This window comes from Misgurnus anguillicaudatus, chromosome 13 (assembly GCF_027580225.2).
Source record: "Misgurnus anguillicaudatus chromosome 13, ASM2758022v2, whole genome shotgun sequence".
Classification (NCBI taxonomy): domain Eukaryota; kingdom Metazoa; phylum Chordata; class Actinopteri; order Cypriniformes; family Cobitidae; genus Misgurnus; species Misgurnus anguillicaudatus.
The window spans coordinates 8,215,907-8,238,720 of record NC_073349.2 but is presented as its reverse complement, the minus strand read 5'-3'; the positions used below and the strand labels follow the sequence as shown (position 1 = coordinate 8,238,720).

At 37.4% G+C, this 22,814-nt stretch overlaps 2 protein-coding genes and 1 long non-coding RNA gene across 3 annotated transcripts in view; 2 read left to right on the top strand and 1 right to left on the bottom strand.

Moving 5' to 3' along the window:
* LOC129431122 (cation channel sperm-associated protein subunit gamma 1-like) overlaps positions 1-22,814 on the top strand; it is a 325,761-nt gene that overhangs the window by 269,811 nt on the left and 33,136 nt on the right. The window lies entirely within an intron of this gene.
* Positions 425-22,807, top strand: LOC141369363 (bone morphogenetic protein 7-like). Its single transcript, XM_073875682.1, has 6 exons — positions 425-520; positions 6,766-6,787; positions 6,874-7,077; positions 9,665-9,741; positions 12,043-12,153; positions 22,084-22,807. Exons 1-6 carry the CDS (start codon positions 425-427, stop codon positions 22,231-22,233), a joined length of 660 nt encoding a protein of 219 aa, XP_073731783.1. The 3' UTR covers positions 22,234-22,807.
* LOC129426235 (uncharacterized) lies at positions 14,022-16,708 on the bottom strand. Its single transcript, XR_012373050.1, has 3 exons — positions 16,307-16,708; positions 16,042-16,185; positions 14,022-14,426 (listed from the first exon to the last, which is right to left on the bottom strand). It is a non-coding gene; the product is annotated as an uncharacterized lncRNA (long non-coding RNA).

The window sequence follows — 22,814 nt, the reverse complement described above, 5'->3', positions numbered from 1 at the left end:
TCTCTACGTAGCTGGAACTCACGCTCCCGCTCCTCCCTGTCCAGCTGTAAACGAGCTAATCGGACTTTCAGTCGAGCATCATCTGGTGACGAGGAAGAGGACTCTACAGAATGCGGTGCAAAACGAGGTAAAGTAAAAGTTGGCGTGGCAATCTTAGTCTGCTCTAACTTATGTTACCTCTACCTGGACTTCTGAGGAGATCTCACCTGCACCCAAGCTAAGAACTCCCTTCTGCACTAACCCACTCACCACAGCCTCCTTCATTTCTTTTTCACTAAATTATTGCTGACAGAAATACCAAAGTGATTAGCAACAAAATGTAAATCAACTTGAATTCTAATTCAAGTTGAATTCTAATTTGAATTCTAATTTGTGTGCATTACATCCAATGCAGTTTGGCTTTAGAGCAAACTATTCAACAGAGATGGCTAACTGCTACCTCACTGAAAAAGTCAAGTCTCTATTAGACTCAGGAGGGGTTGGGGCTGTGTTTCTTGATCTCAAGAAGGCCTTTGATACGGTAAATCATAGAATTCTTATATCTAAATTATTAGGTTTTAATTTCTCTCCTCATACTTTAAGATGGATTGAGTCTTATTTGTTGGGTCGCACACAGTATGTTGGTATACAGGGTTATAGGTCAGCCCCGCTAAGTATAGATACTGGTGTTCCACAAGGATCTATCTTGGGTCCTTTATTATTTACGTTGTATATTAATGATCTTCCATCCATCTGTCCTAACATTAATATTCAAATGTATGCGGACGACACTGTTATTTATATACATGGACGTAGTGTGTCACAAGTTGCAAATGAACTTACAGAATCCCTGGTTCATGTCACAGCCTGGCTAGAACAATGCTGTTTACAGTTAAACATCTCTAAAACAGTGAGTATGTTCTTTACCAAATCTAATAGTTTGAGTGAGGTGCCAGATGTTTTTATATCAGGGGAAAAAATTCAAGTTGTACCTGAATATAAGTATCTCGGTGTTGTGATTGATTCCAAACTTTCTTTTAAGGCTCAGGTCAAAAAGGTGTGTAATAGAGTGAGATTTAGTATATCAAATTTTAGATTTATTCGTGATTATATGTCATCTGAAGCCGCTTTAATGTATGTGCATTCTATGATAATGTCACATATTACGTATTGTTTTACTACTTGGTCGCAAGCTACTACAACTACTCTGAAACCACTGGAATCCTTGTATAAACAATCACTAAATATTTTAGATAAGAAATCAGTTCAGTATCATCATTGCTTAATATTGAAAAAATACAATTTACTAAGCTGGAATAATTTGATTAATTATGTACATATTTGTCTATTGTTTAAGACTATTCATAGCCTGAACTCGCCAATTAAACAGTTTGTTAATATTAGAACAACTTCTCTACGATCTACAAGGGGCGGGGAAAGAGGGGATTGTATTATCCCTCTTAAAAAATCTAAATTCAGTCAGTCGGTATTTTCAGTTAAAGCTGCAAGGGAATGGAATTCCATCCCAATAACAATTAGAAATAAACACACCCTTGGTTCTTTTCAGTTTCATCTTAAAAACTGGTTACTGACAAATCAGCACTGTCGACATTAGTCTTACACTCTTGACAAATTTGATGTCCTGGTGTAAATTGTTTTTTGGTCTTGTTTGCCTGTTCCTGTTGCCATTTAATTTAATCCCCCCCCCCCCCCTCTTTTTCTCTCTATTATTATTATTGTTAATATTATTATTTTCTTTTTTTTATGTGTATATGTGTAATTAATGCTATGTATTTTGTTTTAGGGTGACTTTTTAATATTCTGTCAGGGGGCTACAGATGAAAAATAGCCCTTTGGGCTAATTCTGGCACATTTACAATTATGTTCCTTAATGTGCATTGTCCCTGTTTAACAAATAAACTAAACTAAACTAAACTAAACTTTTCGACACAAGTCAAGCTGATCTAACATAGGATTCGCTACAAACTCTTCCCTATTAAAGACAGCCATGCTAGCCAGCCACTAGCACCGCTATTATCCACACTACTATTAACCTAATTCAGATACGGATGTAACATCCAGACACCCAGGGGTACTCACCATCCAGCGCTTTGTGCAACACCACAACTTCCCCAGTTCCTGCCTATCACTTCTTTTCCTAGTCTATCTTCTGGAGCGTGCCGGGCTCGAGGCGACTTTAAAGGCAACAACTTCGGTGTCCGAAACCCCAAAATGCCTACCCCCGCCAGGGATTTTAATCCCAACCCAGGATTACTCCGAAAATAAAAAAGGCAAAACAAAAAATGATGTCTGAAGGAAGAACTATTTCAGTTCAGCTGGACACCCCTAGCCTAAACTAGGGAAGTATACAAGTGTTCACAACCCTGGACAATGACAAAATGTTACAATCACTCAATACCAACTAGGCACAAATAAATCTGATCTCCTGTCTCCTTTAAATCCAATTCAATGTTGCTCATTTAACATTTAACTTTGCTTCTTCAATTATTTAGTTTGTTTATTGTTTTATTCTATTGGCTGTCTTCTTTTACCAATATTGTAATAAATACACTTTTCAGTGTTTGCACATGAATCTGACTTCCTGGTCTCTTTTTGCCCTGGTTTATCTTTTTAAATATTGTTGCTCTTCCTCCCCCTGGACTTACCATAGGGAGAAATGTAACAAGTTGGGGGCTCGTCCGGGATTTAAAAAAGACCAGGAAGTCAGATTCATGTGCAAACACTGAAAAGTGTATTTATTACAATATTGGTAAAAGAAGACAGCCAATAGAATAAAACAATAAACAAACTAAATAATTGAAGAAGCAAAGTTAAATGTTAAATGAGCAACATTGAATTGTCCTCTCTCCAAAGAGATTAAAGACCAGACACTATTCTGGACTTACAAAAGACCTAAATGCACATTCAACCCACTGGTTACTGGGAAGTCTCTGTTCTGCTGGGCTAACTGGTTGGAAGTGGTCTGCTCACGGATATCCTTTTTGCAGACTGAAGACCAAGCCTTTTTATCCTCCAGGCACTGAGTTCTGATTGGGCACACCTGCCACCACTCACTCAATTAATCAGGCACATCTGCTGCTACTCACTCATGTAACTGAGACATAAGGGGAAAAATACTAATAGCTGTGAACACAAAAGAAACGAACACACCCCAAACCATAAACATATCTTAAGGTCATAACAGTGTCAAAAATGAGATATAATTCGCTTTTGGTTCATCTAACCAGCAGTCTCGGGTCTCATGAATGTATTATTTGTTTCGTTTACTCATATTAAGTTCCTTTGTTTAATCTTAATGCTGAATATACTTTTGTTTAATCCTAATGCTGTACTAGCACTGTGTCTTGTCTTTAGTACATAAAAGAGAAAAATTCAAGTGTTTTCCAAAGCGTGTTTAATCATAAATATAATCATTTACACATTTTATTTTATTTTTGCATCCTGTTAATGTGGAGGAAAATACTGAGGTGCAAACAGTATTCCAATATGTGTTTATAGCATCCATTACCATTTACACGTATTGCAAAGAATTGGTACTTTTGCACAGTTTAATTATAATAAAGTGTAAATAGCATCTAAAGCTATATGGTTTACTGAATCACGACCTAGGGGGCTATGGAACTGTTTGAGACACAGGGCAGGGATTGACCCATGTTAACACCCACAAAGAACACTGTGTATTAACACTAAACAAGTGTTAAAGCATAAAATATTTGTAACTGAACACCAGATTTTAACACTGGCTGCCCAACACTAAGTTTTTATCACTCAATAATTTGCTGTGTAGAAATCGAAGACAAAAAAATTATCTCTCCTAAACTGCAGTGACACAGACAGCATTAGCACTTATGATTAGTGTGGAGCGAAATCAAGACCAAGACCAGAGGGTGTTGAGACCAAGACAACACCAAGACTTTGAGAGCTTGAGACCAAGACAAAGCTGAGACCAAAGACAGTTAAGACCAAGACAGCACCAAGACAATCAAAAATATAAGTTTTTAGGGCAAATATGGACATTGTCTAAGTTTATCTCTTAGAATAAAGGTACAAAGAACTTAGAAAAGTTGTGACTGAGGTGATGCACTGCAAAAAAATTCTTTCTTACTTAGTATTTCTGTATTATTTTAAGTGCAAATATCTAAAAATTCTTAAATCAAGATGCATTTTCTTGATGAAAAAAAATTACCTAATAAAATAATTTAAGAAAAAAATGCTTCCCCATTGGCAAACTTTTTTCCTCATCTTGAATTAAGAATTTTTAGATATTAGTACTTAAAATAAGACAAAAATACTAAGTAAGAAAGTCATTTTTGCAGTGTACCTTTTCAAAACGTACACTTTCGAGACCGTTCTCAACTTTTTAAAGGTCTTGGTCTCATCTTGGAAACAAACACATTTTTACTCGGTCTCAGACAAAGAGGACTCTGAATTTTATTTCAAGACCAATTAAGACCACAACTGATGGCACATCACAAATTTATTTTTTACCATTAATTTAAAGTTTTTTCAGGTTTGGCATATGCTGTTGGCATTGTTTAAGCATTGTTTAAGTTTCTCCCAATGACAATTTTTCTAATTTTATTACTAAAAACACCTGCATTGTGTTAAGTGGATGACAAGCCATGGAAAGACAGTTCAGAATAAATGGTTAAGTTGATTTCAGCTCTTAAGTGTTTGTTCACTTTTATTTGCTTGTAGACAAAGATAAATTCCCACATATCTGCAATGCCTCTGATTATTTTATCAACTTGATGGCATACACAAACACACACATGCATGTACACGCACACACACAGACAAAAAGTGCCTAATCATATTCATATTCCACATTTTATCGTAAGTGTTTTAATGCATTGACTTGTACTGGTCTTGGTCTTGACTTGGTCTCGACCCTTTAAAGTCTTGGTCATGTCTTGGTCTGTCTTGGTCTTGGTCATGACTTGGTCTCAGTTTAGGTGGTCTTGACTACAACACTAGTCACAACCTCAGACGTCCTGCCCAAGGAATATTTGCTAAACATCTGATGCATACTGTATGGCACACTTAACTGGAAACATTTCAGGAATGTCGAATGTCATCTTCTGATTTGTTAAAGTAAACGGATTTCCAGGAGACACGAGTGTCGCGATTATTTTCGGTCCTCCGGGAACAAAGCTTTGATGTTCGATCGAGAAAGAGAAATGAACTGCTCATTGTGTTTATGTGGGTAATAATGAGCAGTTATCATGATCAGCTAATCTTTGGATTCTCAAAAAATATGTGAAGTTCAAGACATAGACTCTTTAAAAGACGTCCAGGAGTTTTGCTTGAGGGAGTTAGTGGAGTCAAAAAGAGATATTTTGACTTGTTTGCCAACGGAATTTGGGAGGAGTATTATTTTCCAAGCCTGGTCGACCCTTTCTCAGCAGCTGGAAGGATTCCATGCAGATCCAATTGTACTAGTTGTGTGCCCCCTTATATCGATTATGGAAGATTAAGTAAAGTACCTAACTGAGAAGGGGATATCAGATGCATATGTGGGAAAAAATTAAACAACCGACCGTACCGACGGTAAGAACGCAGCTGGCCGATTTAGTCTTGTATTCGGTTCTCCAGAATTGCTTGTAGGTGTAAAGTGGAGAGATATGCTTCAAACAGATGTTTTTTCCTGGGAGCATCTCATTGGTGTGGCTGTTGATGAAGTTCACTGTTGTTCTATGGTGAGTAATGTTGTTTATATAGATGCTATTTGGTTGTGGCTGGTTATTTCAATGACTGTCTTGTTGATGCTAGACGAAACAAATTGTGATTGGTTGTTTGACGTCGGTCAAACGTCGTCATGGGTGGGCATTTGCCAAAAAAGTTGCCATGAACTCCAGACCTTCAGCACTTTTTCAAAAGGTACCGTTCCAGGGACAACTTTTGTACCTTACAGTACAGTTTCAACCAACGGTTGGGTTTGTCCATATTACCAAGCATAGATTAAAATTACCCAGTATTTAGTATATAGAGTATATAGTGTCTTCCCTTATATAAGGAAAATCCAGGCTAAAGTCTCATGATCTAATGATGAGGAGCATCAAGCAGAATTGTAGGTGTTTTGTACCATAGCTAGTCAGGCAGGTACAGTATGTTATCTGTCTGTGTATACATTGTGCAAGATTTGAAAGGTTTAAGTGTTAGAATGAAAACAGATGCAGTGTATTTTGGGGCTTGCGGAGAACCGAACACTTGTCGAGACACGCTTGTGGGATGCTTGTTCTGTCGCCGTAGGCAACAGGCAGCCCAGCTTTACATCAGTGCAAAGACAGAGATAGCATTCCTTCCTCTTTGTAAGGAAAACATAAAAGCTCGTTCAGACAGTTTGTTAGGAAAAATAGTCCAGAATTAGACAGGAAGTATTAAAGATGTAAGCCAATGAATTATCTGAGTAAGGCACAGAAAAGCATCCTTGAGATTAAAGAAAAACAAACCTGATATTCTTGGAGAACAGACACACACTTTTACACAATTCACGTCATTTACAATAGTGACACTAATGGACACAAACTGAATACTCGATACCAAATTTATTAGGCAATAGGGCCCGTTGAATTATATTTAGGAGTGTTTTGACAATCTCTTTAAAGAACTGATTTAATGAAACACAAATAATCTGCCTTGCGCTATAGATGAGAAAAATGATTTTCAAGGGGCCCATAAAACTTGTAAGTGCTTTGACTGTTCTTCCTGCGGGATTGGTCAACGTTTCCATTAAACAATTCCCATGTTTTTCTTCACGTTCAGTTCTATGAAGAAATGTTTGATGGTTCGTACCATACGCTAAATGCACCGTGTCTGTGGCGTTTAAAGTACAGTACAATGACGCAAACGTCTCTCTGTCTCCCCCCGCAGGCCAAAGTGTGAATCCATGGGTGGCTGGGCTGGTGGGTCGAAACGGCCCCCAGAGCAAACAACCCTTCATGGTGGCCTTCTTCAAAGCTACGGAGGTCCACATCCGCAGCATCCGCTCAGCACAGGGTGGCAACAAGCAGCGCAACCCCAACCGCTCCAAAAATGCCAAAAGCCAGGAGGCACTACGTGTAGCCAACATCGCAGGTGTGTATGTGCTTTAAGGTATTGACTGTAGAGAAGGTAAAGACAGGACCAAAAAGACAAATGCATAGGAATAACAATGAAATTGGAAATATAAAGCATAAAAAGTTCAAACTGTGGTAAATCCATCTCCAGAATTCCATAGTACTGTGTTATTTTGGGTTAGTGGGTTAGTCATCTAAGCTGTCTTTAAAGGGTACCCAACTGTTAAAAGAGAAAATTTACTCATTAAGCAAATGTGAAATTCATCCATCATCCTGGAAACCCTGTCAGCCTTTAAATCTCCATTCTGCACACGACAACAAACTTGGTGTTTGAACTTGAACACAAATGCAAGGACATTTTTGAATTTTGGTGTCGGAGGAGCAGGATACTACTATGCTGTTAGAAAAATCTGAATATACAAATGACATCATGGTGAGTAAAAAAAGGACACAATTGTCATGTGAGGGGAGGACAGAACCCAAATGCGGACAGCTCTTGAACAAAAGACTTTTAATTTGTAACAAAAACAGCTTCGAAGGGGCAAACACTGACAATAATTAAACATAACATGATAAAACATGACAAGACTCATACAACAGCGTCATAAGACACACAACGTTCCGGCACAAGACATCAGACACAGTGGCATTAAATATGGGAGAACTAAACTGGGGAACGAGGACACACAGGCCCTGTCCCAAATGGCACACTCCATACTTGTGGATCTCCTCAGAGTCCACACTTTGATGACATCATGCAGACCTTAGGGACCCTTGACGTGAGTCCAAGAGGGCGCATCGGAGTCCGTATTTTGGGACAGACTCGAGCGTCACGCCGGAAATAGGAAGAGAAGTTACCCATCATTGTGAACTCCTCCCTTCTGTCGTCTGATTGATCTGATTGTTCTTTCGCAAGGACTTCTGGGTTGGTAAAGTGCGCAGTGCAGGCTTCGCCGAAGACCGCATCAAGGTTCAAAGGGGGTGCTAATGTGTAGACTTCGGAGTGTAAAAATGACAGATGGACACCCTATGGACTTGTAGACTAATATGTGAGCACTCACAATTTAAGGCCACAAGACGGAAAGTCCACATGAAGTACGCCATTTGGGACAGGGCCACAGGTGAAGGGCGTAAACTAATAATGAATAATTAACAAAGAAAATGAGGGGGCGTGGTCAAGACTTAAGACAGGAGAGCACATGGTACACAAAACATGAGGTGTGTTTGAGTTCAGTTGCAGTTGAAGGAGGAGCTGAAGACAAAGCCGTAAAACCGGACACCTGCTGCTTGCCGTAGTGACGTATGTGCCGTGTTTCATTTTTTTATCGCAAATGAAGTGAATTAGATGGTGAATTTGTTAAAGCAACACTAAAGAGTTTTTGCCCTCTGCTCCCCCTACAGGTTAGAAGCGTAATTGTCCATTACCACTGTCGTAAATACTGCAGCATAGCTGGCTCTGATTGGATTGTAGGTCTGTTGTAAAGCAAGTTTTTCACTTTTTCAGTTTTCACTTGAACTACAGTTTTGGCCGATTGAGGGCTGCAAAGCGAATGTGAAAGTGCCGTTCACCCTGTTTCGACTGAAACTTTTTTGGAAAAGTTATTTTACGAAAAAAAAACTCTTTAGTGTTGCTTTAAAAACAAACCTTTTAATTAAAAGTTGCAACAGAAACATTTTATATCTAATATTTGAATTGCTGTTTATACTGTATGCCTGAAAATAAGGGGAAACAAATGTATATTATTACAATGCCAATAGAGTTTGGTATTTTCATTTTAATTTTAATTTTATTACACAATATACAATATAACATATGCATGCATATTAACGTGTTTTACCTGTTATAAAAACATGAATTTATAATGTTTATTAGTGGAACTGAAGTTTGGATTAAACTTGAAACGCACGTGATCGTTGTCATCAGTGAGGCGACCAATCACGAAGAGCTGAGTCGTCACCACAACTCCGTGCAGCTGCTCTGGAGAGGCTGCTCGGGCTGTGTCAGCCGGCTACTCTCAAAACACTCTCGCGTTACTTTAAAACCATACGGCACAGTCACGTGCCTAACCGACATGCACTGCAGCGCCGCATGAAGTCGAACACACCTATGAACACAGGCCACGTGACTCTCCACACAAAACAAGACAACAGTGAGGGCTGCCATGACCCTGTCACATGAAACACACAAAAACACAGAGGGCTGACAGGATCATGACAACCATTTTTATTTTATTGGTGATCTGTTCCTTTAAGGCAAAGGAGTGCCATTATTGGGATAAAATATCTGTGAGTCAGAGTTTGTGTGCCTTCATGTGTTTCCTATTACTGTCGAATTCTCTGCAGGTTAATTTTCACAGTAATAGCATTACAGTGTTAAATGGATATTAAATCAATTTGATTCAGTGCATTGCATTGGTATGAAGGTCACAGGGACACCCGGCAGCTTCAGTGACCCATTCCTTGTGTTTGTCTCGCAGCATTTTACAACAATCCTCTCTCTCTCTCTCTCTCTCCCTCTCTCTCTCTCTCTCTCTCTCTCTCTCTCTCCCTGTCTCTCTCTCTCTCTCTCTCTCTCTCTCTCCCCCTCTCTCTCTCTCTCTCTCTAGAGAACAACAGTGCCGATCAAAAGCAAGCTTGTAAGAAACACGAGTTGTACGTCAGCTTTCGGGACCTTGGATGGCAGGTGCGATGTTCCACTCTCTCTTACCCTTCAGTTTTCTTGCTAAGATGCTCTGTTTAACCAATATAAGCCAAACTACAAGGCTAACAAACTATTGGATATGAGGTTTAATTGCATAATGAACAAGTGAATATATTTAATATTACTCTCACTTGCTTTTATTGCCGCCTTTGCCATTAGTGGCACTTACTGTATACCTAAAGGTTTCCACCTAGTAACAAGTAATAAATAAAGTATTAACAGTGCATCATAATATCAAAGCTTGGCCACCTCAAACTGGTATGAACTGTTTTTTCCAGTAATTTTCTTAAACTGCACCCTTTATTCTTTAAAGGGATAGTTCACTTTAAAATGAAAATTCTGTTATCATTTTCTCATCCTCATGTTGTTCTAGACCTGTATTCTGTATTTCTTTTTTTCTGATTAACACAACATTAGATATTTTAAGAAATGATGGTAAACACACAGCAGATAGTCACCATTGACTTCTATAGTAGAAAAACATATTTTTTGTGTATAAGTTTTGTGATAAATGAGGAAGAAAATATTTTGATAAATGATGGTAAGCACAAAGTTCACAGTACCCATTAAATTCCATCATATTTTTTTATTCCTACTATATAAGTCTATGGTCACTATCTGTTGTGTGTTTACCATCATTTCTCAAAATATCTTCTTTTGTGTTCATCAGAAAAAAGAAATTCATACAGGTTTGGGGGTAATAGTTCATCCCAAAATAAAAATTAGCCTGTATTTTACTCACTCTCAAGTGAACCTAGGTGTAAATGACTTCCATTGCATTTTCTTGCAGCCAAACACAGCTTGGAGTTATATTTTAAATAATATCCTGGCTCTTTTTAGCTTTATAATGGCATTGGATAGTGCCCCATTTTAAAAGTTCCAAAAAGAGCATCCATCAATCAAAAACTAATGCATACAGTTATTATTAAAGGCATTGTAGCGTGAAAATCTGATTTTACCATGTTTAAGTGCTATAATTGGGTCCCCAGTGCTAGTATCAACCTAGAAAATGTGAAAAAGAAAACCCAGTAACTTAGTTTTGGTAAACCATTCTCTGGAAGAATGTAGGTCAATTAGGTCAATCAGATTTTTTACCTGTTTTGTGACGTAGGTATCAAGTCTAATTACATTAAATTACAATTAATCTGCACTATACAACCATTAAGTGTAGAGAGACAAAGAACAAAAATGTATAGCACAATTGAGTTTCAACAAACCACCATTATGGCGATCAGTGTTTGCATTTCATCAGCTCATTTGTAATTAAAAGGACACACCCAAAAACGGCATGCACCTACAAAGTGGCAATTTTAACATGTTATAATAAATTATCTGTGTGGTATATTGAGTTAAAACTTTACATTTGCACTCTTGGGACACCAAAGACTTATTTTACATCTTTAAAAAAGTATCATAATATGACCCCTTTAAATGCCTTCTGAGGTAAAACGATGGGTCAGAGGTCATCCATTAAGCTGACCTCAACTCTTTTGTGAACAGGTGTATGGCTGTAGTTTATAAAGTTTGAAATATAAATGTATCCTTACAAAAACCCATCGCTTCACCTCACAGGATATTTAGTAACCGTATGGATTACATTTTAATGGATGGATGCTTTCACCATGGGGCACCATCCAATGCCATTATAAAGCTTAAAAGAGCCAAGATATGATTTAATTTCCAACTGCAACTGTGTTTGGCTGAAAGAGAAGTCATATACACCTTCAATGGCTTAAGGGTGAGTAAAATATGGGCTGATTTTCATTTTGGGGTGAACTATTCCTTTAACAGCCCTTTCGTTCTCTCTCAGCAGTACTTCATCTTTTTCTTTGTTTACGACTCAAACTGTTTTACGAAGCTCTGCCTTGGCTTCGGCCGACTGAGCCAGAGCGTAAGCGGACATATAAGAGCGCAGTTTCTGTTTACACATCCATAGCAATGACACAAGCAGCATATATGCATCTCCTACTGGAACATAGCACATAAACACTTGCTCAGAACAGCAGGCGAGGTCACCGAGACCCTAGCTGTACCACGCAGGTTTATATTTTCCAGAAATTGCCTTTTGAATCATGACATCGTACACATGCTGCTGCGCAGGATTATGGGTTCTTGTGGTCTTTTGCACGCGGTCGGGGTGATCTTTGAGTTACTGTAGGTCAAATGTGCAGAACGCATCATGAAAATTAAGACCATCTGGATGGGTGAATGACGAATGGGTGTTGATTTTCAGCTCTAGTGTTCTGACAAGCTAACAGATTTTGTGTTTTGTTCCTCTTTTAGGATTGGATTATAGCTCCTGAAGGTTATGCTGCATATTACTGTATGGGTGAATGTGCCTTTCCGCTCAATTCTTACATGAATGCCACAAATCATGCTATTGTACAGACGCTGGTAAGCCTACCATCACTAATTTTATAACATTTATACTATACATTTACTTTAGCTGGGTTGTCAAAGACATTATAATTCACTATGCATTCAGTATGTGCGTTCAAATCAAATCTATGACAAGTTTTATAGTTGAGCTGCACTTTGTGTGCTTGCTACACAGGCAGCATCCTTACTGGAAAGTAATAAGGTTGCATAAGGAAACCTAATAAATTATTTTGAACGGTGAACTTGCGGTGAATCCGTTCCACACCAATAATGCTTCTCATATGAGGCACACAAGAGCCTCAGGTCACAATTTGTATCGCATGTTTGTTGCATTCTGTGATTATTTCTCTTGGAGAGATATACAGTGAGGAAAATAAGTATTTGAACACCCTGCTATTTTGCAAGTTCTCCCACTTAGAAATCATGGTGGAGTCTGAAATTGTCATCGTAGGTGCATGTCCACCGTGAGAGACACAATACAAAAAAAATCCAGAAATCACAATGTATGATCCTTTAACCATTCATCCGTATGATACAGCTGCAAACAAGCATCCGAACACCTGAGAAAATCAATGTTAATATTTGGTACAGTAGCTTTTGTTTGCAATTACAGAGTTCAAACATTTCCTGTAGTTTTTCACCAGCAGAGCCGGCCCAGCCACTAAACGACCATTGCGATTGCAAAGGGCCTCGTGGCCAGCAGAGGGCCCCCTAAAGTCACTTAGCTAGTGGTTGAAAAAAATCATTCATCAAAAGTTACATAAAATAAATATAAATATTAATTATTTATTATTATGGCAATGTTAAAAAGGCTGTTACTTGTTATTATAGTTATTATGAAAGTTCGCTAATAAGATCGCTTTCTTGCCGAGATTGATTGACACACAGCATCCAGCACAGCAGCCAATCAGTGCCCGCGATCTATGTGCAGGCGAGCATCCCGCCCACAGAACGCAAAGTTGAGTTGAGCCGGATCGGTGATACAGACGCGAACTTTTGCTGTTGCTTTAAGGACAATTTCTTTAATGTTATGTGTGTTTGTGCATAAATGCGAAGTAAGTGGATCTTATTTGACTTCGGTAATGACCAAACCTGTGTTCTGTTTGACTTCTCTTTCTTATATTTGCCATCATAACGTGAATTGGTTTATTAAGCTTAATAATTAATATTTAAACGGTTTAACATGGTAAATTTATTCTGTTACGCTTATATTTCACGTATGCCATTGTCATTTCTACATATTTATGTCATTAGTGTAATTATATTGTTAAACGTCTGAATTTAAAGTGTTTTATGTGTAAGAGTAAACAAACTCATGCTCATATGCGTGGTAACATGTCCAGACAGCGCACCGTTGTTAAACCACCTGCTAGCCTTTGCAAAAGTGTATAATGTCACTGTTCAGTGTTTAATATTTACACTGTAACGAATTTGCCTGTAGATTTTACAGTAAGTACCTGGCAAAAAAGTTGCCAGTAAAATCTTGTAAAGTTTTGTGAATTTGCTTTTAATAACTGTAAAAATGAATTACAGTATAATACTGGATTTCGTTTACAGGTTAATGTTGTACATAAATTACAGCAAAGTATTAGGTTTTTATATTAAAACACTACTTTATTGTAATTTAGTTTACAACATTATCTTGTTTTCTTTTCAAATTACAGATATTACCTGGCAACTAGAGTTGCCAGGTAATATCTGTAAATTCCTCACAATACAATATGTTATTGTAGAATCTTTTTTACAACAACATAATGTGTTTTGAAATAATTACATCTTTTTGCTGCCAACTCAAATATTTTACAATACATTGTGTTGTTGTGAAAAATAAATAGTTCTTTACATTCGCATCTTTGCTGATGCCTATTGTAAAGTGTTTTAAATAAGACCAGGCTTGCTTTAAATCCAAACATCTTTGGATAAGATTCTCTTCAACTGTTAAATAAAACCATAGTCCAAGATGCAAAATCATGAAATTTTATTATTAAAACAAATACAATGTTACAATACTGTACATTTTCAGAATGTCTTTTTCTCAACAGCATATTCTATTTATTTTCTTAACATTCAGTGAAATTCAGAAAACATTTAGAACAATGTCCATTCATATTGTGAGGAAGTCGCTTGAGACTTACAATTGAAGCCATTCAAAATCTATCAGCCGCTTAAGTAGAGAGGAGACGTGAGGGTTAATGCAGTTCTTCATTTTCTTCTGTACCTTCCCTCTTTTTTGGCTAACAACCTTTGCTGTCTTGGTCCCACTGGAGGGGTTCAGTCCAATGAAGCATCTGAAATCACAAAATCACATGAAAATAAATTTTATGAAAAAGTGCCTTAACTACAAGAGAGTGCAAAATACATCAGGCTGTGCAAATCAAGCTGATTTGCCCTTTTCAGCTTAAGTGCAGAAAAACTGCAACAGAAAAATTCGGGTAATTATTATTAATTTAATTTCAGTTGTGCTGTCCAGGCAAGCTAAACCAGGAAGTGGCTCTGCAATGCAATGACTATAGTGAAATATAGGGTCATAACAGTTGAAGGGATGATTTGGATTTCTTTTCACAAAATTGCATGAGCTATGGTTAGGTTAGTTGCATTAACATAACCTCAAGCAGCAGCTCCTCTGGTTGAAAATTTCCCGACTATCCCCTGCTTCAAAGGACAACAAAACATAAAACAAACCACAACAATATAACATTTTAGTATTCATAACATAATACACCATATTAAGTGTATTAAGCGACTTTATCGTGCTTTCAGACTTGAAAAACATTCTAGATACGTAGATACGAGGCTCCACTACGTAGTTATACTGTCAGTCTGTAATGGACAAAATTGTTCCAATGTAGGGAGTGGTCAGAGGGCACCCTAAAGCAGGAAAATAAATGTATTCTGTTGAGGAACACAAGACATGTCTTTGGTAAAATGTTCTTTGGTTGTCTAAGTTTGCTGCTGTTGGGCTGGTCCATCCAAAGATCTACAATTAAAGGACTCATAGTACAGGGCTATGTCCATGCAACTACATCACTACAGTTGATAACATGTAGGCCTACAGCCTTGTGAAAAAAACTCCAAAAGAACTAATCCTATGACTCCGAATCCTATGGTTTTCATAACAAAGTCTCATTCATACCCCAATGAAACCATGAATAAATGAATGATCGTCAAAGGTCATGCAAATCTTTTTTAAAAAAACATCTAGGTAGGTTTGTAATATATGTTTATGTATCAGTATATGTATGTGGGTGTGTGTATACAGTATACACTGAAAAAAATGATTCATTGAATTTAATAATTTTTTAAGGTAAGTGGTTGCAATCAATTTATTTAAGCTACATTTAAACAAAAAAGATTAGTAAAGTAACATAAAATATAATTTTTTTGTTTAAATTTAGCTTAAATAAATTGATTGCAACCACTAACCTTAAAAAAATGATTAAATTCAATTAATAATTTTTTTCAGTGTATGCATACAGATCCTTTTTTGTGTGTTTGCCTTGAGCATCACTGCCATAGTGGGGAGGGTGAGGGCTGGGTGGGCATATGCATAACTGTAAAATGAACGTTCATCTGGGATTTCTTGTGAATGCCATTAAAAAAACAAAGCAAGTTTGCAGTTTATTTACCTAAATGCTCAGTTACCCCAATGCAGAACTACTTTTCAAAATATATAATCAAATAAATCTTTATTGTCAATGTTTGAATGTTACAATGAATTGGTTCTGCAATGATATAAAGCATTTGGGTAAATAACTGCTAACTTAACACAATTTATCAACTAAAAAATCATGTTAAAGGGATTTCCTGTAAGCACATTTAAAGCAAAATAAAATCTCTGTTACTCATAATAGCACACTTTACAAAATAATGATAAACCGAATTGTACTTCAAGCACATAGTTACCTTTGAATGAACTCCAGTGTGCACTTGCTCCTGGTACACCAGATTGAAGTTGTAGTAGATAGAAAACAAAGCTGCCATTCCAGCCACAAAGTTGGGATGTGGAGGCACAACCACCCAATGCTCAGCATTCAAACGCTGATTCACCTAAGCATAAACAAATGGTTTACATGCAAAAAATCTGTTGCTTTCCACATAAACATATCCACATTAAAGTAATTTGTGTCCTTTTGCAATGCTTTACAACTCATTACAAAAAATAGACTACCTAAGACGATTAGAGTCAGGAAACTGTAGTCAACAGTAGCTGTTGCCAACACCTAAAAGACAAAGAAAAATAGGTTCAAATGTACAGTAATTTTTCATACCAATATCATTTTTGAAAGCTTGACTATTATTCTTTGTTGATCATACATTGTTGTAATATGCTTATGACTTGCAAATGTATGAAAATAATAAACCAGGCTTGATGACATACAGCCTGCATATGCGACCTCCGGAGGCTGAAGCCTTCGGTTGAGAAACGGCCGTTCTCTCTCATTCAACGTTGCGAAAAAGTATCAATCTGCGCTGCCAGTACACCATCAGAACGCGTTTTCAGCGCAGGTGGAAACATTATAACCCCAAAAAGGTTTCTCACTTGTTGTTTTATGAGTTGAAGTGCTACAATAAACACACAGATATGTGCCGATCCCCTGGGTGCTCCGGGGCTCGGCTCGAGAAGCCACCAAAATGGCCAAGCATATACGCACAGTTGCTTTACATTTACTTCACATGCCGCGTCTAAAACTACGCGGAAAACGTGACCGCGCCGCTTTTCTCCTCTTCAAATCGTGTGGGCGCTTCAGAGCTTCTTTCGTTGCTAAGCATTGCTTGACGCTGCCACAGGCGGAGAAAGAATTTGGCGCCTATGAACACGCACGTTTGTTAAAAATATATGTATGCATGTATAAGACCTATGCATCAATGTGGACGTGCACATACGCGCATGCACGCACCCTGCTTGCATGCCTGAGTGACGTTAACGCACATACATTGAAGTCCAATATAAATATGAAAATGGGTTAACATTAAAGTTATACCATTTACTTTATTTTAACCACTAAACTGCTTCACCTGCGATTGCTTGCTCAAAATTTCTTTATTAATTTTATTGTGGGGCTTGACTGATACACGGTAAACTTTATTTCAACCAACATTAACAATTATAATAGCTATTTATAATAGTATACTTACATATTGTGGATGAGTGGCGTGGCAATGTCCCTGCTCCTCTGCAATCCGACATAAAATGGCGTCAAGCTGCCTCGTGCAACACATTCAACAGTGAATAACTGTAATACTGCATCATTTACAGGCAAGCGCAAATATACCTGTAAATTATTGTGGGGGAAAAGCTGTCAACTTCTGTAATAGTTTTTTGACCCACAATGCATTGCAATGTACAGCTAAACTTTGTAAAATGACAGAACAAGAAGTAACTGTAAAATTTAGCTGTAGAAATTACAGAAATTTGTTACAGTGTAAACTATAGCAATGCATATGACATACAGTAGCCAGCTTTGTTAGATTAATGTTATGAATGCAATGTTAATTGTTAATCTTCAATTATTAATATTATTTGCAAGTTAATTGTTATTATTCACAAACCTATGTGCCTCTTAAACTCTGCTGTCAATTAAAAATGTTTCTTTAATGGTCAGTGAAAATGACTTTATCAGTCTTTTTATTCAGCAAGTTCATCCGTGTGTATTTGTTGCACTGCACTGCCATTCAGTTCAGTCAGTGGCATCATATTTTTCCTGTTAGACATCAAACATGGAACTGAAATCAAGAACTCAAGGGGGCAGTTTCCCTGACAGGAATTAAACTAGACCTAGACTAAAATAAAAGTAGGCTAAGAGCTGTCCAAACTGAAAAAAGCTTGCACTGACATATCTTAAAATACACCAGTGCCCTTTGTTTTGCCTCAATATCCACAGAAATAATGTTTTTAGTAAGGCATTTTTGTTAAAATTAGTTATGTTTTCTAATTAAACTAAGGCCGAGTCCTGTCTTAAGATATTCCCTGTCCGGGACCACCCTAAGGTTTTATTGTCATTCTGTAGGCTACAAGTTGCCACATAAGAACAAAATATGTACTCAGGACCAGCAATGTAAAAAAGATCATTAACATACAGTATACATAGAATATTTAAAACATAATTTAATAGACACATTTAAAAAAAAATAACATAGTATATATAAAATGTGCAGTATAGTCATAAGGTAGTCGTTGCTTTTCTTTAGGCCTTACTTAAAACGGACCAAATTTTGCTTAGTGCCCCCAAAGGTCTAGGGCCGGCTCTGTTCACCAGGTTTGCACACACTGCAGGAGGGATTTTGGCCCACTCCTCCACACAGATCTTCTCTAGATCAGTCAGGTTTCTGGCCTGTCACAGAGTTTGAGCTCCCTCCAAAGATTCTCTATTGGGTTTAGGTCTGGAGACTGGCTAGGCCACACCAGAACCTTGATATGCTTCTTACAGAGCCACTCCTTGGTTATCCTGGCTGTGTGCTTCGGGTCATTGTCATGTTGGAAGACCCAGCCTCGACCCATCTTCAATGCTCTAACTGAGGGAAGGAGGTTGTTCCCCAAAATCTCACAATACATGGCCCCGGTCATCCTCTCCTTAATACAGTGCAGTCGCCCTGTCCCATGTGCAGAAAAACACCCCCAAAGCATGATGCTACCACCCCTATGCTTCACAGTAGGGATGGTGTTCTTGGGATGGTACTCATCATTCTTCTTCCTCCCAACACGTTTAGCTGAAAAGTTCTATTTTGGTCTCATCTGACCACATGACTTTCTCCCGTGACTCCTCTGGATCATCCAAATGGTCATTGGCAAACTTAAGATGGGCCTGGACATGTGCTGGTTTAAGCAGGGGAATCTTCATTGCCATGCATCATTTCAAACCATGACGTCTTAGTGTATTAACACCAGTAACCTTGGAAACGGTGGTCCCAGCTCTGTTCAGGTCATTGACCAGCTCCTCCCGTGTAGTTCTGAGCTGATTTCTCACCTTTCTTAGGATCATTGAGACGTCACGAGGTGATATCTTGCATGGAACCCCAGTCCGAGGGAGATTGACAGTCATGTTTAGCTTCTTCCATTTTCTAATGATTGCTCCAACAATGGACCTTTTTTCACAAAGCTGCTTGTCAATTTCCCCATAGCCCTTTCCAGCCTTGTGGAGGTGTACGATTTTGTCTCTAGTGTCTTTGGACAGCTCTTTGGTCTTGGCCAAGTTAGTAGTTGGATTCTAACTGATTGTATGGGGTGGACAGGTGTCTTTATGCAGCCACATCCTCATCTAATTTAGGATAATAAATGGAGTGAAGGTGGACATTTTAAAGGCAGACTAGCAGGTCTTTGAGGGTGAGAATTCTAGCTGATAGACAGGTGTTCAAATTCTTATTTGCAGCTGTATCATACAAATAAATAGTTAAAAATCATACATTGTGATTTCTGTATTTTATTTTTAGATTATGTCTCTCACAGTGGACACGCACCTACGATGACAATTTCAGACCCTTCCACAATTTCTAAGTGGGAGAACTTGCAAAATAGCAGTGTGTTCAAATACTTATTTTCCTCACTGTAGTTGTTATAGAAGATAGATTTATTTTTTATCCTTATTTTGTTTTATTTCACTGAATATAAGAACTATAGCCTACATAACTGAAGCATGTTGCTAGCAACACATGGGTCAAGGTCTTCAATTCCTAGGGAATGCAAATATTAAATAGAATATCGAATGCATACAAGTAAACAAACAAGAAATTGTGAGACAAAACAATATCGAATGCATACAAGTAAACAAACAAGAAATTGTGAGACAAAACTACACTGTCAGACAAATGCAGTACCTTTCATACAGGTCCTAATATGTACCATTTAGTTACAGATATGCAGGGTCCAAATTACGGGGGGGGGGGGGGGGTTGTGGTTACGGTTGGGTTATTTCTCCCTCTGGTCTTTATATCCCTGCCTTTGATGAACAAATGGACAAAATGTATCCGCCATAATTAATGGTCATCAAACAGCCATATATACGGCCTAAAATAAAGATAATTTTAGGTAAAACACTGCCACGCAATAGTGCAAACTACAGTAAAATCAAGATGGAGTATTACTGTCAGCGCTTCTGCTCCTGTGACAATAGGTGACAGCATGTCTAGGTTGTGTCATGTTCCTTTATTAATCCATGCCCAGATTTTCCAAATGTATATATGCAGAGCTGTTTATTGTTTCATTCATTTGCGTTCATTTATTTAAGTTACTATGTTAAATATTATAATGAAGCCTCTTGCGCTGGAATGAGATTCTCTTCCATGTTACAATTAAACTGAAACTTAAATACGACTGCCACTAGGTGGCAAAGTCTGACAATCGTGTCTTTAAGTCGTGTGTATTGGAAAGGCGGCTTAAGTAGGCATATGTAGCCTATGTATTGTTATATTGAGAGTACGTTGTACACTGCATTTTTTTCTATTAAATATTATGATTACAACCGGATTTTGCATGTCTGGCGCAAAACAGAGTCGTATAAAAACAGAGTTACGAAACGCTTTGATCTCGCCGCCGCGCGGTCACGTGATTCATGTAACGTTCTACAGTTCCAAACCAAGCAAGGCTGTCAATCTGTTTGCATAGGTTTTCAGCTATTTTAGGTAAATATTAACGTGTAATGTGAATTGATCACTATACTTACTATGTTTATAACGTTTTTTTTTACTAGGGAGTGATGGAAATACAGTAAATCAGTTAATAAAGATAAACAGTTAATGATGACCCAAAGATAACTGTGGTTATCTATACCAACTACAGCAACACAGTTTATCTTTTATTTTTATAGCAAAAATATGGCTGTATAAATTGCTATCAATCTGCTAAAAACATAATTCCTACACTTTTACTATATTAAAATCACAAAAAAGATCGCCAACGCGGTTATTTGTAACAGTGAAGCATAACAGAAACACACTAAATTCATATTTAATTGTATTTATAGTAGACATTAAATGTTAATATAATTATACATGATTTTCGAGGATACATCACTCGTATTACTTACCAAACACAATGAAACACATAGCAGCATTGTGAAGCAGTGTGACTTTCTTATAAGGCATTAGCTTGTCGCTGTTGCCCCCTAGTGTTACTTGTAATATATAAAAAAAGATAAGTATAAAGTAGATGGCCACCAGTAATAAAATATTAAACCATTAAAAACACATTATACACAACTCATTAAAATATAAAAAAAATTCTAGTTATTATTAACGATAATCATTACCTACAGCAGAGATCATAAAATATCACTGTTGACTATATTCATAAAATGTCTGAAAATGTAAAGAGAAACGGTAATTTCATCGATTTACCAGCAGGTGTCATTGAAATGAATGGGCTTCAGTGCTGCGTTTGGAACTATGCGTCACTACCGGTCACTACATGACACGCTGTTACTTCCGCATTCCATTCTTACAACGGTCGTCTACGTAAGTGTCGTAACTCTATTTTTATACGACTCTGGCGCAAAGCATAAAGAAAAAATGCATTCTGGCATGTACAGTTCAGGTTGAATAAATGTTTTATTAAGTTTCTGTAACTGAGGCCAGCTAGTCAGTGAGAACTGGGCAGTAAAAGCAAAACCTCACTTCTAAACATCAAGAAGTGCTCTGGCGCGTCCAACTCTCATGCCAGACCAGAGCGGTTCGAATCTCACTCAGGGCGGGTGCGAGTTGAACTGGTTACTTTTCTATACATATTTTATTTCAACAGTTACAAGAAATAGCTTAATACCCTTAATAATCAATATAAGCTTGTTGTTCATAATTTATTTTCATAAATAAAAATATCGCAGAAACACCCCCCTCCAGATATTGATACATTTGGTACCAATATGTATCTCAGAGGCACTACCATGAATTCTTCAAATGTAAAGGTGTACTTTTTGAAAGGGTACTTTGTGATTCTTTCTATTGCATTTTTCACAGGTTCACTTCATCAATCCAGAGACAGTTCCAAAACCTTGTTGTGCCCCCACACAACTCCACGCCATCTCCGTCCTGTATTTTGATGACAGCTCCAATGTCATCCTGAAGAAATATCGCAATATGGTGGTCAGAGCGTGCGGATGCCACTAAAGTCCTTTCATACAAATACACACAAACATATTCTCCCTCACAAATACATTCAGTAAAACACACATTGTCCCACATCTGACTGCTCTTTATTTACAAACAACTGGACTAAAAAAAATCCCCGCTTCTCAGGCAACGGGCCAATTTCTGGACTGTTTTAGCATTGGCTCTCTGGAATTTGCAAATTAATAATTTGATTATGAAAAGTATGGATTAATATGACAGACACAATACTTATAATAGAACATGCAATAAAGATATCATTAAATATAACAACAATGCAAATATAGTCAATTAATACATATAAATAAATACATTTGGATCAATTTTATGTAATTGTCTGTTATATTCATCCATAGCTAAATAAAAATAATAGTAATTTACACACACAATGGCAATGCATACACAAACACAAACAAATGTATGCACACATAAACATGCTCACATGTACACACTTTTATATGATTCTTGTGCTTCCTACTGTGTAAATAGTTTTTCAATGAAAGAAACGAAAAATGTATTTATTTTCCTGGGCCCCAAACATGGAGTCAAAAAAATAAAAAAATCTTGTGTTCTTGGCTGTT

Coding starts and splice junctions, on each gene's coding strand:
- LOC141369363 (XM_073875682.1), top strand. CDS start 425: ATGGCTAACTGCTACCTCACTGAAAAAGTCAAGTCTCTATTAGACTCA. Junction 7,078..9,664: donor ACGTGTAGCCAACATCGCAG/GTGTGTATGTGC, acceptor CTCTCTCTCTAG/AGAACAACAGTGCCGATCAA. Junction 9,742..12,042: donor TTCGGGACCTTGGATGGCAG/GTGCGATGTTCC, acceptor TTCCTCTTTTAG/GATTGGATTATAGCTCCTGA.